The sequence below is a fragment of the Eurosta solidaginis genome, chromosome 1 (genome assembly GCF_040869045.1).
Source record: "Eurosta solidaginis isolate ZX-2024a chromosome 1, ASM4086904v1, whole genome shotgun sequence".
In the NCBI taxonomy this organism is placed as follows: domain Eukaryota; kingdom Metazoa; phylum Arthropoda; class Insecta; order Diptera; family Tephritidae; genus Eurosta; species Eurosta solidaginis.
In genome coordinates this window covers 247,885,770-247,900,961 of record NC_090319.1, presented here as the reverse complement: position 1 = coordinate 247,900,961, position 15,192 = coordinate 247,885,770, and the positions used below count along the sequence as shown (strand labels likewise).

General features: G+C 39.9%; 2 protein-coding genes across 3 annotated transcripts; one reads left to right on the top strand and one right to left on the bottom strand.

The window, feature by feature from the left end:
• Nucleotides 1-523: 523 nt before the first annotated feature.
• Snap24 (Synaptosomal-associated protein 24kDa) lies at nt 524-2,701 on the top strand. Of its 2 annotated transcripts, none has more exons than XM_067769224.1 (3): nt 524-654; nt 715-837; nt 901-2,701. In XM_067769224.1, the coding sequence occupies exon 3, from the start codon at nt 938-940 to the stop codon at nt 1,565-1,567; it is 630 nt and encodes a 209-aa protein (XP_067625325.1). In that variant the 5' UTR covers nt 524-654; nt 715-837; nt 901-937; the 3' UTR covers nt 1,568-2,701. The 2 variants fall into 2 exon arrangements, with proteins under 2 accessions (XP_067625325.1, XP_067625327.1); XM_067769226.1 differs by having other exon boundaries at nt 886-2,701.
• Nucleotides 2,702-12,358: 9,657 nt separating this feature from the next.
• On the bottom strand, nt 12,359-14,061 carry Mpi (mannose phosphate isomerase). The gene is made up of 3 exons (XM_067769216.1): nt 13,696-14,061; nt 13,337-13,643; nt 12,359-13,274 (listed from the first exon to the last, which is right to left on the bottom strand). The coding sequence occupies exons 1-3, from the start codon at nt 14,044-14,046 to the stop codon at nt 12,640-12,642; spliced, it is 1,293 nt and encodes a 430-aa protein (XP_067625317.1). The 5' UTR covers nt 14,047-14,061; the 3' UTR covers nt 12,359-12,639.
• Between the last annotated feature and the right edge of the window lie 1,131 nt (nt 14,062-15,192).

Genomic DNA, 15,192 nt, shown 5'->3' with positions numbered 1-15,192 from the left:
TGCTTAATGCGCTGCTTAATATTAGATGCTCGTTAAAACGCTTATCTAAATGTTGCAATGACTTTGAAATTACCGATTATCTCATATCTATGGTAAATAGCCAAACTTTATACCCAGACTTAAGCTCTTCTGATTCTTCAGACGGGGAATATTTTATATAAATAATTAGTTTGTAATATTTTTTTTACGTATATACACATATGCAATCATTTAAAGTAATTCCATGTGCTAGTCAAGGAAAATGTGCCTGATGTGTTTTGAAACAGGAAGTTATGCTTAAGTTATGTTTATAAGTTTTTATTTACAAATGTGTAAACTAAAATATAAAAAAAATTTTATGAATTAACCAAAAAATTTCTGGCCTTGTTTTATCTTCTTTTTTTTCTAAATTTAGCCTTTTCTAGCCTTGTTTTTTTGCCAATCTAGATTCTTTTTTTCGCATCACCTGGCAACACTGATTGTGAAGGTTTTTTTTCAAACATTCGCCACTTGTATAAATTCACAATGATAGCGACATTAAAATATTTGAATTTCGCAAAAAATGTGGTGCTAAGAAGCAAAAACGCATAAATATTGCAACCCTGGTCGTAACGAAAATTGTAGAAAAGAAAGTTATAGAATTGTGAAAAGCTTTGATGTTATAAATTTTGTATTGTAAGTATTTGCAAAATAGTACCTTTATTTGTAAATAATTAACTATTAAATTTTTGAAAGAAAAACTAAAGAGCGTTCACAGAGTTATTTTATCAAACAAATTGTGGATAAAAGAAAAGTAGAGGGGACATATGACTCACAACCATAGTAACGTAGAAGCATTGGAATCAATTCAATAGGAGGGTGAGTAGTTAATATGGGAAATAACTCAGATTTTGCGCATCTTTAAAGAGAATTAAACTTAAGGTAAAGATACATTGTTGAGATCATCACACAAACAAAAATGGCTGTACCCGAAGTTCCTCGTACTGAATTGCAGGAATTGCAATTTAAATCTGGTCAAGTAGCGGATGAATCCCTCGAAAGTACACGTCGCATGCTTAACCTTATGGAAGAAAGTAAGGAGGCTGGGATTCGTACTCTAGTGGCTTTGGATGACCAGGGAGAGCAATTGGATCGTATCGAAGAAGGAATGGATCGCATAAATGCGGATATGCGGGAAGCTGAAAAGAATTTAAGTGGCATGGAGAAATGTTGCGGATTGTGCGTCTTACCTTGGAAGAAAGTCGCCATAAAGGATGACAGTGACAGTGCCTGGAAAGCAAATGAAGATGGAAAAATCGTAAATAGTCAACCTCAACGTATTGTAGATGAACGTGAACGATCTGGCGGCGCACCACCTCAAAGTGGATATATTCCACGAATTACAAACGATGCTCGGGAAGATGAAATGGATGAAAACATTGGACAAGTTAACTCAATGTTGGGAAATTTACGAAATATGGCATTGGACATGGGATCCGAGTTAGAAAATCAAAACAAACAAGTTGATCGTATAAACGCCAAGGGTGATGCGAATAACGTACGCATGGATGGTGTTAATAAAAAGGCCAACAATTTGCTCAAAAGTTAAATTACTCTAAAATAAATTTAATTACATCCTGTTAAGATTAAAAAGGTAAATGGGAAGCACAAGATTTGCTTCGGAAACAAATGGCGCTACCCCGACGCATTAATTAACTTACTTACGTCTCAGAAACAACAAACTGCACAATATCGATGCATTTTGAAATGCATTTTTACAATTTACACGTGACCAGTAACTATACAGAACACATAAGAAGCTCCAAATTAAAACGCAATAATTACAATGGAACACTTCGAAAGGACTGAGAAAATGTAATATCTCAGTACAAATCCAATTTTTTTTAATAATAGGATTCCTATAATTTTTAGGAACAGTCTGAAAGATATTGTAAATTAAAATATGGTCATATCAAAATCCGAAAAAAATGTATGTGCAATAATTGCGTTTTGTAATGGAACTCCTCATACACAATATATACACTAAGCTGAAATTACTAATGACTAATATACAAATGCTAAATTAACTACCCACCATCTAAGTTACTACTTATCCTTATACACTTATACAAAACTATCGTCATACATTTTATGGAGTTGAATATAACTTAGGAGAAAAAATCAACTATATGTTCGGCACACTTAACATATATTCCTAATGTAATTGTGCTCATAGTTTTACTTTTTTGTATGGGTTTTATAGATGCGTTGTACTAGCGCTATTTTAAGAAAACTGTACAAAAGTATTTTCTTATTATGTTGAAAACTAAATGCATGAGATTATACTACATTTGCTATACAAATGTAATGAGTGGATAGAATTTTTGTCAGCACAAATATTTATAGTTAAATGCATACTTATACAAACTTACAAAATCTGTCATTAAAAGTAAAAAGCAAAATTATATGCAACTTAAAAAGAGATAACATTTATATAAAATCTGTAATTGAAGAATATTTAAAGCATCGCATTTGATATTCGATTTTCAAGCATAAGTTAGATTTACTGTTTCGCAGATCGTGCGTCGAGTTACATAACCATTAAATGTATTTAAATCCAACAAAACTTTTAGTAATATTCTAGTTAATTTATTATTACAAAGAAAAACATTCTTATAGTAGATTCTCATAATATCTAGTGTATTATTTATATTCAAAAATATAAAAAGAAAAAATGCATAAACCTGTATAAATTTTTTTCTACACATTTGAGGTAGTCTCAGTTTGGAAAGAAAGCTGCCATTATGTCTGGGTGAAAGTGTCAAGATTTTAAAGAATTACATATTTTAAATTTCTTCTGTGGATATGGGCGTTTTTTTAAATTTGGTACCCTCCGTTACTAGCACTTTCTGTAAAAGCCCAACTACCGAGGAAACTATTTTTTACCCCTCAAGCCCTCCTGGTCCTGGTCTGGATTTGAGCTGCCTCTTACGACAGCCATGCCTTACATTGGGTGCACAGAAAATCGAAACGGTTCGTTTCAGGGGTTCAAACCTCTAAGGCAAAATTTTTATTTTTTTATGATTCCATTTTGTACTAAGTGGCACAAATAATACGAAAAATTATATGTATGTAATTATAATTCCATTTAATGCGTATAAGTAAATACCTCATCTATAATATAAAAAAAAGTCGGGGTTTCCTTCCTGACGCTATAACTTCAGAACGCACGCACCGATTCAGGATCGACACACAGGATCTCGAGATATAGGCCAAAACGTGGACCCTGGTACCCCTAGAATGTGTTTATAGAATATGGATATCAAATGAAAGCTGTTGATGAGTGCTTTAGTAGAAGGTAATTTTCATACCCCCGATTGACTAAGGTCTCGAGATATAGGCCAAAACGTGGACCCGGATACCCCTAGAATGTGTTTATAGAATATGGATATCAAATGAAAGCTGTTGATGAGTGCTTTAGTAGAAGGTAATTTTCATACCCCCGGGTGACTAAGGTCTCGAGATATAGGCCAAAACGTGGACCCGGGTACCCCTGGAATGTTTTTATAGGATATGGATATCAAATAAAAGCTGTTGATGAGTGCTTTAGTAGAGGGTAATTTTCATACCCCTGGGTGACTAGGGTCTCGAGATATAGGCCAAAACGTGGACCCGGGTACCCCTAGAATGTTTTTATAGGATATGGATATCAAATGAAAGCTGTTGATGAGTGCTTTAGTAGAGGGTAATTTTCATACCCCTGGGTGACTAGGGTCTCGAGATATAGGCCAAAACGTGGACCCTGGTACCCCTAGAATGTGTTTTTAGAATATGGATAACAAATGAAAGCTGTTGATGAGTGCTTTAGTAGAGGGTCATTTTCATACCCCTGGGTGATAGAGATATACGCCGCCGATAAACGCCGCCGCCGCCGATTTAGGTCGTTTTTCGCACGCCGCCGCCGAATGTCAAAAATATCGGCGCGGCGTCCGGCGCGTTACTATATTTTCTACTCGTTTAAGACTGTTTAGGCCATTTATTGTTAATTCGAAAATTGGTCGGATATGGTCGAAAGTGGTATCAACGAATGCGCATCTCTGCCAGTTATAAGAAACTAATTCCGAAATTTAACTCTTTCTAACTGTTCAAAAGATAAAAAAACAGGCGCTTTCGATGTCAGCTCAACACGGACTTTGCATCACCCAGTTCACCAAGTTTTTAAAACAAAACACTGAAAGAAAAGTTATATAACAAATTTATATGCTCACTTTGCATATTTTTTTTAAATTAATAATGAACAATGAATTCAAATAAAATGACCCAAGGCGAACGAACATGCTTTCAAATTGTTAATTAAGGTGTTAAAAAAAGCAAAATTCGCAAAAAAAAAGGTGCCGATTTTTTTTTAATTTTATATAGCGATGGCTGAAAAAATAAGCTAAATCAGTGATGCAAAATCCTTTAGTAGGTTTTAAGGGCAGAAACAGTCCTTCGAAATGATTCTTACCTCATACTTAAGTTGAGGATATATGTACGTATGAGAAGGGTGTGAAAAATCACTTGGCCTTATATTCAAACAACTGTTGATTATTTGCGAAACTATACAAAAGCGTCTGAAATGTTAATTTTGATTTTCACACTTCATCCTTCAACAGCCAAGTCTCCCGGTCTGACATTTCCTAAAGTTGGCAGCCCCATTCAAAACTAGTCCTTTGGAGTGAATCACACTGATTATAGCCTATCAACCAAGTCTAAATATCACCTACACGTTGCGGTCTCTATTACAAATGTGAATACGTAGGCACATATATTTACCAGGTGAGGCTTTGTCCTTCGCAAGAACACTCAAAGTGGTGAAGCAAAAGCTTTCCCAAGACAGTCGAACTAATGAACATGTGCGCTACTATCCTAACGTAGTGCACAGTCGAACTAGTCTGAAAACTGAAGCTACGCGGGCATCCATAATGAGCTCTTATATCATAAAGCCGGAAAACAGCAGTTAACATCTTTCAACTTAAAATGGTCGACTTTCATTCTAAAATATCATTTTGATTTAACGAAGACTATTGAAATCAATGTTGTGAACACAAACGTCTGCAAACTTTGGTCTACATTTTAAAACTTTTATCCAAGGTCCTTGTAAAATTTTAATTATGTAGATGCGCCGAGGATTATATGATTTTCACCCATTACGCAATGACATCCACTTATTTGTTTGCTCATGATTTCGAGGGCGGCATCCTTCGCCGAATAGTCACTGCCTAAGATTTCAAGATGTTCCTCTGATGTAGCTTGGCAGCATAGTGCGACTAAAGCATCCGTTGAAAACTCTTCGGAGCTACACCTAGAGCTTCTAGGAAAGTGACGTCGACGAGTTCGAAGCCGCAGTCCTATAGCTTCTGTGCTGGCATATGGTGTGAGGACCAGGAGACGTGTTAGCGACTGGTAGTCGGGATTTCTACTGTTCGCACGTCGGGAATTGTAGCTCTTAAAACCGCCGAAAAACTGGAAGCGCCCTGTGCCACGAGAGTCACGAGTATTAGTAGACCATTAAAACAACCGTAAGTCGCCTTTGTGCGTGACCGCCAAGGAGCCACAAATGATTTAAAGAAATTGTGTTCGCGACGATTATTGGGAGTTATCCCTAGGAGAAACTACGCTTTGCACGAGATATACAGATAATAGTGTGACTATTTTATGTATCTCTATTTCTTTTCAGCAGACGCAGCAGTACCAATCCCAAAGACTTGGCCCCCCGCGGGAAAGGGGGTCAGAATGTACCCGCGGTAGGTAGGTCTGTCGTAAGAGGCGACTAAAATACCAGATTCAAAGGGTGTGTAGCGCAACCCTTCAGGTTGCCAGCGCAATATATAGCTTCTCCAAGCCCAATTGTCATCCTCACCTAACCGCGGCGAATCCTGTTTCACTAACAGACGAGGCTCTGGCGACCCCAAGCTCCTCATGGAACTTGGGGGTAGGGAGGGAGGGGATGGCCTGAAGGTTTAATGTGGTCACATAAATCGTTCCCGAGATGGTCGGGCTAGCACCTTAATGGTGCTGTGGTACCGGAGCGTACCGGATCTGTATTCGGCAAAGGACCATCACATCGATAACACTCCCCAAAGCCTTCGGGAGCAACGTTATCGCTACAACAACAACAACAACTGGGGTTTGGTTCGAAGACTCTCTGGAGTAAGCGAACGAACAATCCCTCCGCAAGGGCAAAACACCCAGATCTTTCCGAAATGGCCAACAGGTTGATTTCCTTAAATACATACAAACAAAACCTTTCCTAAATATTATTTTTATAAATAGAAAAATCAAGCCTTTTAAAGTAAGAACAACGGCGTATGCCGGCGCGCTGCCTACGCCGCCGCCGCCGGTATATAATAGAGACTACGCCACCGCCGCCGATAAAGTGAGCGGCGTAAACCCTTACTGGGTGACTAGGGTCTCGAGATATAGGCCAAAACGTGGATCAGGGTACACTAGGATGTGTGTTTACATTATGGATATCAAATTTAGGCTGTTGATGTGTGCTTTAGTACAGAGTAAGTTTTATGCCGCTGGGTGACTAGGGTGTCAAGAAAAAACGTGGACCCGGATACACCCAGAATGTGTTTTTACATTATGTGTATCAAGTTGAAGTTGTTGCTGTATGCTTTAGTATAAGTTTTACACCGCTGGGTGACTAGGGTCTCGAGATATAGGCCAAAACATGGACCCGGATACACCTAGAATGTGTTTTTACATTATGGGTATCAAGTTGAAGCTGTTGATGTGTGCTTTAGTACAGAGTAAGTTTTATGCCGCTGGGTGACTAGGGTGTCGAGAAAAAACGTGGACCCGGATACACCTAGAATGTGTTTTTACATTATGTGTATCAAGTTGAAGCTGTTGATGTGTGCTTTAGTACAGAGTAAGTTTTACACCGCTGCGTGACTAGGGCCTCGAGATATAGGCCAAAACATGGACCCGAATACCCCTAGAATGTGTGTGTATTATGGATATCAAATGAAAGCTGTTGCCGAGAGCTTTAAAGTAATTTTCATTGTGATATTCGATTTAGTCGCATCGACCTGGCAAAACTGATAAATATGCATGCGAAGCCGAAATAAAGACATGAATTAATAATACCCACATACCTATTTTTGGCGGCCACCGTGGTGTGATGGTTGTTGTTGTTGTAGCGATAAGGTTGCTCCCCGAAGAATTTGCGGAGTGTCATTGATGTGATGGTTCTTTGCCGGGTACAAATCCGGTACGCTCCGGTACCATAGCACCATGAAGGTGCTAGCCCGACCATCTCGGGAACGATTTATGTGGCCACATTAAACCATCGGGCCATTCCCTCCCTCCCTACCCCCAAATTCCATGAGGAGCTTGGGGTCGCCAGAGCCTCGTCTGTTAGTGAAACAGGATTCGCCGCGGATAGGTGAGGTTGACAATTGGGTTTGGAGAAGCTATATATTGCGCTGGCAACCTGAAGGGTTGCGCTACACAGCCTCTTGAATATGGTACTTTAGTCGCCTCTTACGACAGGCATACCTACCGCGCGTATATTCTGATCCCCTAACCCGCTGGGGGGGGGGGGGGGGGGGGGGGGGGGTAGTGTGCTCCGCCTATCACACCGTATGCCCTGGGTTCGCACCCCGGGCAAAGCAACATCAAAAGTTTAGAAATAAGGTTTTTCAATTAGAAGAAAATTTTTCTAAGCGGGGTCGCCCCTCGGCAGTGTTTGGCAAGCGCTCCGGGTGTATTTCTGCCATGAAAAGCTCTCAGTGAAAACTCATCTGCCTTGCAGATGCCGTTCGGAGTCGGCATAAAACATGTAGGTCCCGTCCGGCCAATTTGTAGGGAAAATCAAGAGGAGCACGGCGCAAATTGGAAGAGAAGCTCGGCCTTAGATCTCTTCGGAGGTTATCGCGCCTTACATTTATTTTTTTTTTACATACCTATTTACATACGTCCTATTCGATTTGACTGAAATTTGGTATATAAATTTGCCTATATTAGTATTTACGATGCTTGTTTTCCGTGAAGTAGACCAGAGACGGGCTGGGACTGGGATAAGGACTAGGACTGGGACTGAGACTCGGAGTGGGACTGGGACTGAGACTCGGAATGGGATTGGAACAAAATACATACCACCCTCTGGGACTTGCAATAAGATATGAAGAAGAATGAGAAAAACTTGAGAGAAGAGAAAAGAGAGAAGGAGACTGAGAAAGAGATAGAATGAGTCGAAGTTGGAGATAGATGAAGCGAAAAATATGGAGGGAGGAGTGAATACAAAGATTATGAAAAAGTGTAGAGGGGCGAGGGCAGAGTTAGACGGAAAACGCTCATTGAAATGTATGCAGATAGACCAAATTTTGGACAGAACAACGTCTGCCGGATCTGCTAGTATCGTATAAAATACCTTGGAATGAAGATATGAATTCTTTGTTGTTGTGGTTGTTGTAGCAATATTTCGCCCCACCTAATAGCTGCGACCGATCACAAATTGTCATCAATATCCTCTAACGGGAGTCCAAGGAAACTTGCTGTTTCGACAGGCGTGGACCATAATGAAAGGGGTGTTAGAGGCGTTGGTTCCACATTACAATTAAAGAGATGGTTGGTGTCATGTTGGGACACATTGCAAACGGGGCATACATTTTGTATGTCGGGGTTGATTCTGGATATGTAAGAGTTTAACCTGTTACAATATCCAGAACGAAGTTGAGCCAGAGTGACTCGCGTTTCCCTGGGGAGTATGCGTTCCTCTTCCGCAAGTTTGGGTACTGTTCCCCGAGTACTGGATTCACCGGGCAATTCCCGACATAAAGGTCCGACTCCTGTTTGTGGAGTTCACCAAGGACCTGCTTGTTTTTTTTTTGCTTCATACGGCTGAGTTCTCAGGTGCTAGGGGTTCAAATATTTAGCACAGCTAGCCCCTCATCAGCATGGCTTCAGAAAACTCCATAGCACTACCACCGCGCTGAATGCCATTAGCACCCAGATAAATTGCGGTTTAAATCAATACCCCCACCATAGAACAGTACTCGTAGCGCTAGACCTATCAAAAGCTTTTGATACGGTCAACCATGGCTCGTTACTGCAGGACCTGGAAGGGTCTACCCTTCCCCCATGTCTTAAAAGGTGGACCGCAAATTATCTGGGTGGTCGGCAGGCATCAGTGCAATTTAGAAACGAAACATCAAAACCAAGGAGAATTAAACAGGGTGGTGTCCTATCCCCACTTTTGTTTAATTTCTACATATCCAAGCTACCTTCACCACCGGAAGGAGTCACAATCGTTTCCTACGCCGATGACTGCACAATAATGGCCACAGGCCCAGGCCCAAATATCGATGCGCTATGTAATAAAATAAACGGCTACCTCCCTGATCTCTCCAGTTTTTTCGCCTCGCGAAACCTGGCATTATCACCGACTAAATCTTCCGCGACCTTATTTACAACATGGACGCCCCAAATGTCGACCATTTTGAACATCCACGTCGATGGCACTACGCTACCGACTGTCCGACACCCCAAAATCTTGGGTGTGACGTTTGATCAGGATCTACATTTTGGTGAGCACGCAGCCGCAATTGTTCCGAGAATTCAGAGCCGTAACAAAATCCTCAAATCCCTCGCTGGCAGTACTTGGGGAAAAGATAAAGAAACGCTCATGACTACATACAAAGCAATTAGCCAGCCGATTACGTGCTACGCGTCACCCATATGGTCGCCAAGCCTAAAAATCACCCACTGGAAGAAACTACAGGCCTGCCAAAATACTGCTCTCAGAATCGCCACGGGCTGTCTTCTTATGTCCCCAGAACACCATCTGCATAATGAGGCGAGAATACTCCCCATCAGGGAGAGAAATGAGATGCTGACCAAACAGTTCCTGTTGAATACCCAGAAACCTGGGCATCCCAACAGACATCTGATTGATGAACCAGCACCGCCTAGGGGCTTAAGGAGTCATCTCCGTAAGCATTTTGAGGAAATACGGCACCTGAGAACCCAGCCGTATGAAGTGAAAAAACACAAGCAGGGCCTTGGTGAACTCCATAAACAGGCGTCGGACCTTTATGCCGGGAATTGCCCGGTGAATCCAGTACTTAACGAAAATTATCCAAAACTTGCGGAAGAGGAACGCATAGTCCCCAGGGAAACGCGAGTCACTCTGGCTCAACTTCGTTCTGGATACTGTAACAGGTTAAACTCTTACCTATCCAGAATCAACCCTGACATACAAAATGTATGCCCCGCTTGCAATGTGTCCCCACATGACACCAACCATCTCTTCAATTGTAATGTGGAACCAACGCCTCTAACACCCCTTTCCTTATGGTCCACCCCTATTGAAACGGCAAGTTTCCTTGGACTCCCGTTAGAGGATATTGATGACAATTTGTGATCGGTCGCGGCTATTGGGTGGGGCGAGCATTGCTACAACAACCACAACAACAACAAAGAAAAGCTACCCCAGCGGATTAGGGGGTTAGAATATACCCGCGGTAAGTATGCCTGTCGTATGAGGCGACTAAAATACCAGATTCAAGGGGTTGTGTAGCGCAACCCTTACAGGTTTTCAGCGCAATAAATAGCTTCTCCGAACCCAATTGTCAACCTCAACTTAGAGCGGCGAATGCCGTTTCACTAACAGACGAGGTTCTGGCGACCCCAAGCTCCTCATGGAACTTGGTGGTGGGGAAGGAGGGATGGCCTAAAGGCCTAATAGAGCTGTGTTACCTGAGGGTACTGGATCTGTAGCCGGCAAAGGACCATCACATCGACAACACTCCCCAAAGCCTTCGGGGAGTTACCTTATCGCTACAACAACAACAAAGAAAAGCTTATTGCTACTTACGAAGTAATTGGCCGGCCGAATGCATGCTACGCGTCCCTGATATGATCGCCAAGCCTAAAGGTTACTTACTGCAATAAAATATTGCCCTCCGAACTATCACGGGCTGTCTTCTTATGTACCTAGAACAGCACCTACACAATGAGGCGAGAGTACTCCCCATTAGGGAGAGAAATGAAATGCTGGACAAACAGTTTCTGTTGAATACCAGAAACCTGGGCATCCCAACAGACATCTGATTGAAGAGGCCACACCTCCCAGGGGTTTAAATCTCCGTAAGCTTTATGAGGTAATACGGCACCTGAGAACACAGATGTATGAAGCACAAAAGCACAAATAGGTCCTTGGTGATGTCCAGAAAGCGGCGGAGGAGGAACGCACTCTCCTCAACTTCGATCTGGGTACTGTAACAGGTTACCTATCGAGAATCAACCCCGACATACAAAATATATGTCCTGCTTGCAATGTGTCCCCACATGACACCAACCATCTCTTCAATTGTAATGTGGAACCAACGCCTCTAACACCCCTCTCATTATGGTCCACCCCTGTTGAAACAGCAAGTTTCCTTGGACCCCAGTTAGTGGACATTGATAACAATTTGTGATTTGTCGCACCTATTGGATGGGGCGAAGCACTGTTACAGCACCAAACAGGCGTCGGACCTCTATGCCAGGATGTACCCGGCGATCCCTGTTCGTAAAGATGAATACCCTGAACTCGCAGAAGAAAACATTCCCTCTAGGAAGACCCGCGTGACTCTAGCTCAACTTCGATCTAGATACTGTAACAGGTTGAACTCTTACCTATCCAGGGGTTGCTTTCCATAATTCGATATTCGACACTCGTTAGCTCGGTACTTTAATTCGTGTATCAAAAGGTGTTTCGAAAGTATATTGGAATCATCAAAATAATTTCAATAGGGAAAAGCGTTTGTTTGCTGACTCCTTAGCTTAAAATTATTCCTCAAATATTCGCAAAAGCGTTAAAAACTCTAGCTTACGAAAGTAATTCAACACCTAAGGAGCTATCAAACGGATTGTAGCGAACGTTCGATACGACGCGACGTGATTTTGTGTTAGGGAACGCTAAAACGATTATTTGATACTCGTTTTTGTTCGATATTGAATTACGGAAAGCCACCCCAGAATCAACCCGATATACATAATGTATGTCCCGCTTGCGAAGTGTCCACACATGACACCAACCATCTGTGTCATCCACCCCTATGGAAACTTTAAGTTTCCTTGGACCCCCGTTAGAGGATATTGATGACAATTGATTGGGGTGAAGAATCGTAAACACAACAACAAACATCTAGCGATTTTTCTCGTCCCTACTAAAAAATGCTCCACCTATAGCTGTTACAGATTTAAATGCAAATGACCCTCCACATCGGTACTACTCCCCTAAATTATACGGCTATGTTTCTGTCATTATAGCAGCAACATCTACAATTCCGATATAATTTCAAGTGAAATAGGACTTAAGAGCATTATGTATATTTATTACAGATTTGTTTAATTCAAAATATTTATTATTTTAATCCATATAGTTGTATCGAAATAAATTTTACTATATACATACATATGTACATACATATCTACTTATGTATATAAATAGATTTATATATAACTATTTACAAAAGGTAATTTTTACATTTTACTCAAAAATAAAGCTTGATTTATTTAAAACTTGAATGTTTTATTATCCTGTTATTTAATGTCTGTTGTACTATAAAAGATCATACATGATCTTATTGTACTAATATATATTTCTTTTAATAAATGAAATGAAAATAAAGGCTGGTATAAAATTTAAATAATTTTTTTTTCAACAATTTCTATATTTGTCGTTAAAACTGTATTGGGCGTACTGATATATGCCAGAAATATAGTATCGCTGTTTTCTCGGTCTATAAAACGTAATTCCACGCCACTCTCGCATGGCAAATAGACTATTGATCCACGTTTTAAAAGCAAATTATTGAAGCCATTTATTTCTAAACTTCGTTGTCCATTTAATACAAGTAATATACCAGGAGTTTGCTCAACTTTTAAAACATACTCATTGTCTGTGGGTTTTAAAGTCAATTGTATTAGCGCAAAATCTTCAACCGGAGGTATGAATATAAGTTGCAGTTCGTCAATACGTTTCGGTGTAAAGATTTTACTCTCTGGTGGGCTTCCTTTGTACTCTAATGATTTGAGAAGTTGATTGATATCCTTGAACTTGGGAGTCAATCCAGCACGTATCACATTGTCGGAACAAGCCATACACTCCACACAGTCGCCTGATAAGTAGGCGTGTATTTGGTTTGCTCCAAGAAACATGGCCTCACCAGGTTTCAAGTGAACGACATTCAAGAAGAATAGCGACAGTACACCAACATCGTTTGGAAAATCTTCATTAAGTTTATTGAATATTTCGAGAACATTATATCGACATAATACTATGAAAAAAGTGTAATTTGTATATATGTATCTAGATACAATTATGGATACTTTATCTTACCTTTCCAATACTGTTTAGATATCTCATCGATGCATTTAGTAACTGCCACTCCATCTGCACTCATAAGATTCGCATAACAATGACGTAATCCAGCCTCTTCGTTCTTAGACAACAGATCCAAATCTTTAGAATTATCTACTGCCAATTCACCAAGCGGAGGAATGTTCAGGATAATGTCCCTTATTTCGGAAAGGGGCCTGAATCCGCATAATCCAACGAAGGGTGTTAGTGCAATTGCCATTTCAGGTTTATTGTTTGGATCCTTATATATTGTTGGCTCGTTTTTATGTAACACTTCAGCCTCGGCCTGTAAAATAATAACTATTTGAATGTGACCTCTTATTTTTCCGGATTTGTACCTTATTGGGGTGAACTTGAATACTTAACGCCTTTTTTATACTTAATACTTTTAATAAAAAAGGTAATTCGTCCTCCAATCTAGCACCATTCGATTTATATTTAGCTTGGCCGCTAGGATGAGAGCCCATCCACAGTTCAGCATAATGAGATTTATCATCAATTATAAAGTTAGGATCATTCGCAGCTGCAAGTTGAGCCACAGCAGAGTCATTGCCAATTTTTCCCCAGTCATATTGTTGCACGTATCCAATAAGATCCATTTTTAAATTCTCCTTGTGATTTTTATAAAATAAATTTTTTTTTTTTTTTTGGTTTAAAATAGATGGCAATGATGACATGATACGAAACATTCATTCTCTCTCAATTCGTTTCCAGGAATGGGTCTTAAAGTTCATTCGATTGTAAACAAACTTCATTCGTTTCCAAGAATGGGTCTTGAAGATCAGAGTTGCGTAAACCCCGAAAAAAAAAATCCAAAAAATCGGTGCGTTTTCATTATTTTTCATTTCAAGTGTATTCAACTACATAAGCGGATCAAAAATTTGTAAAAAAGGTACAAGAAATAACAAAATTAAATGAGCTGTTATATTAACGCGCGAAAAGAGATAAGTACATTTTATCTTAGCTATCAAAAAATTAAATTTCACGTGTTGTCACGGAAAAATTTTTAACGGGTAAAATAAGCTTTTTTTTTGTATTTGTGATCCTGAAAAAATTCGAGTTTTTTGATATCCCGTTTGACAATCTTGAGTAAGTTTTCGGTGAAAATCATAAATTAAACCTTTACCATGTAAAATACCCCATAGTTATTCCGAAATGCCCAAATTTGATTTTGAGGATGATGGCATCTATGGTCAATGTTATAAAAAATGCACATTTTCACGCGCTCTCAGAGAGCGAGAAGTTTCATATCATGTCATCATTGATAGATGGCAAGGAGCAGTGCTCCAACACAGCCAGTTCATAGATTAGATTGATACGAATCTTTTGCTTACGCTCTCATATTTTCGCTCTCACGAGGGATTCATCTTCTAGTTGTTGCTGGCAACAATCACAGATAAATCCCTCGCGCCAGCTGAAGCTGGTGCCAGAACAAAAAATATGCCAGCCAAAACGAAAAATGTGCCTAAAATTTTGGTAAACTTTAGTTTGACCTACAACTGTAGAATAGCGTTCAAAAATTATGGGAAAAAGGATAAAAATACTTGTTTTAGTGTAAGTATTATTAGTTCGACGGCGGAGGGTAAATATTATTTCCCATTCAAAAGTTATCACTAAAAATAGGTTTTGTAAATATGAACTCCCGATGCAACCAATCCATTTTGATCACAGAACCTGGAACGCCAGACATGTAGGATAAGCCCTATCCATTAAAAAATGTTAACTATTATATCATACGTCCGATTTACTGAAATTTCAAAAGAATATATGGTTTTCACTGCGAGTTAAATGCGTTAGATTTGTTTATATTTACCTCTAACTAGTCGTATTGTTGT

What these genes read in the sequence shown, in the direction of transcription:
- Mpi (XM_067769216.1), bottom strand. Translation starts at nt 14,046, where the DNA reads ATGTTTCGTATCATGTCATCATTGCCATCTATTTTAAACCAAAAAAAA. An exon ending in TTCAAGTTCACCCCAATAAG is followed by an intron (nt 13,644 to 13,695) that starts GTACAAATCCGG and finishes ATTATTTTACAG; the next exon opens with GCCGAGGCTGAAGTGTTACA. An exon ending in ATCTAAACAGTATTGGAAAG is followed by an intron (nt 13,275 to 13,336) that starts GTAAGATAAAGT and finishes CTTTTTTCATAG; the next exon opens with TATTATGTCGATATAATGTT.
- Snap24 (XM_067769224.1), top strand. Translation starts at nt 938, where the DNA reads ATGGCTGTACCCGAAGTTCCTCGTACTGAATTGCAGGAATTGCAATTT.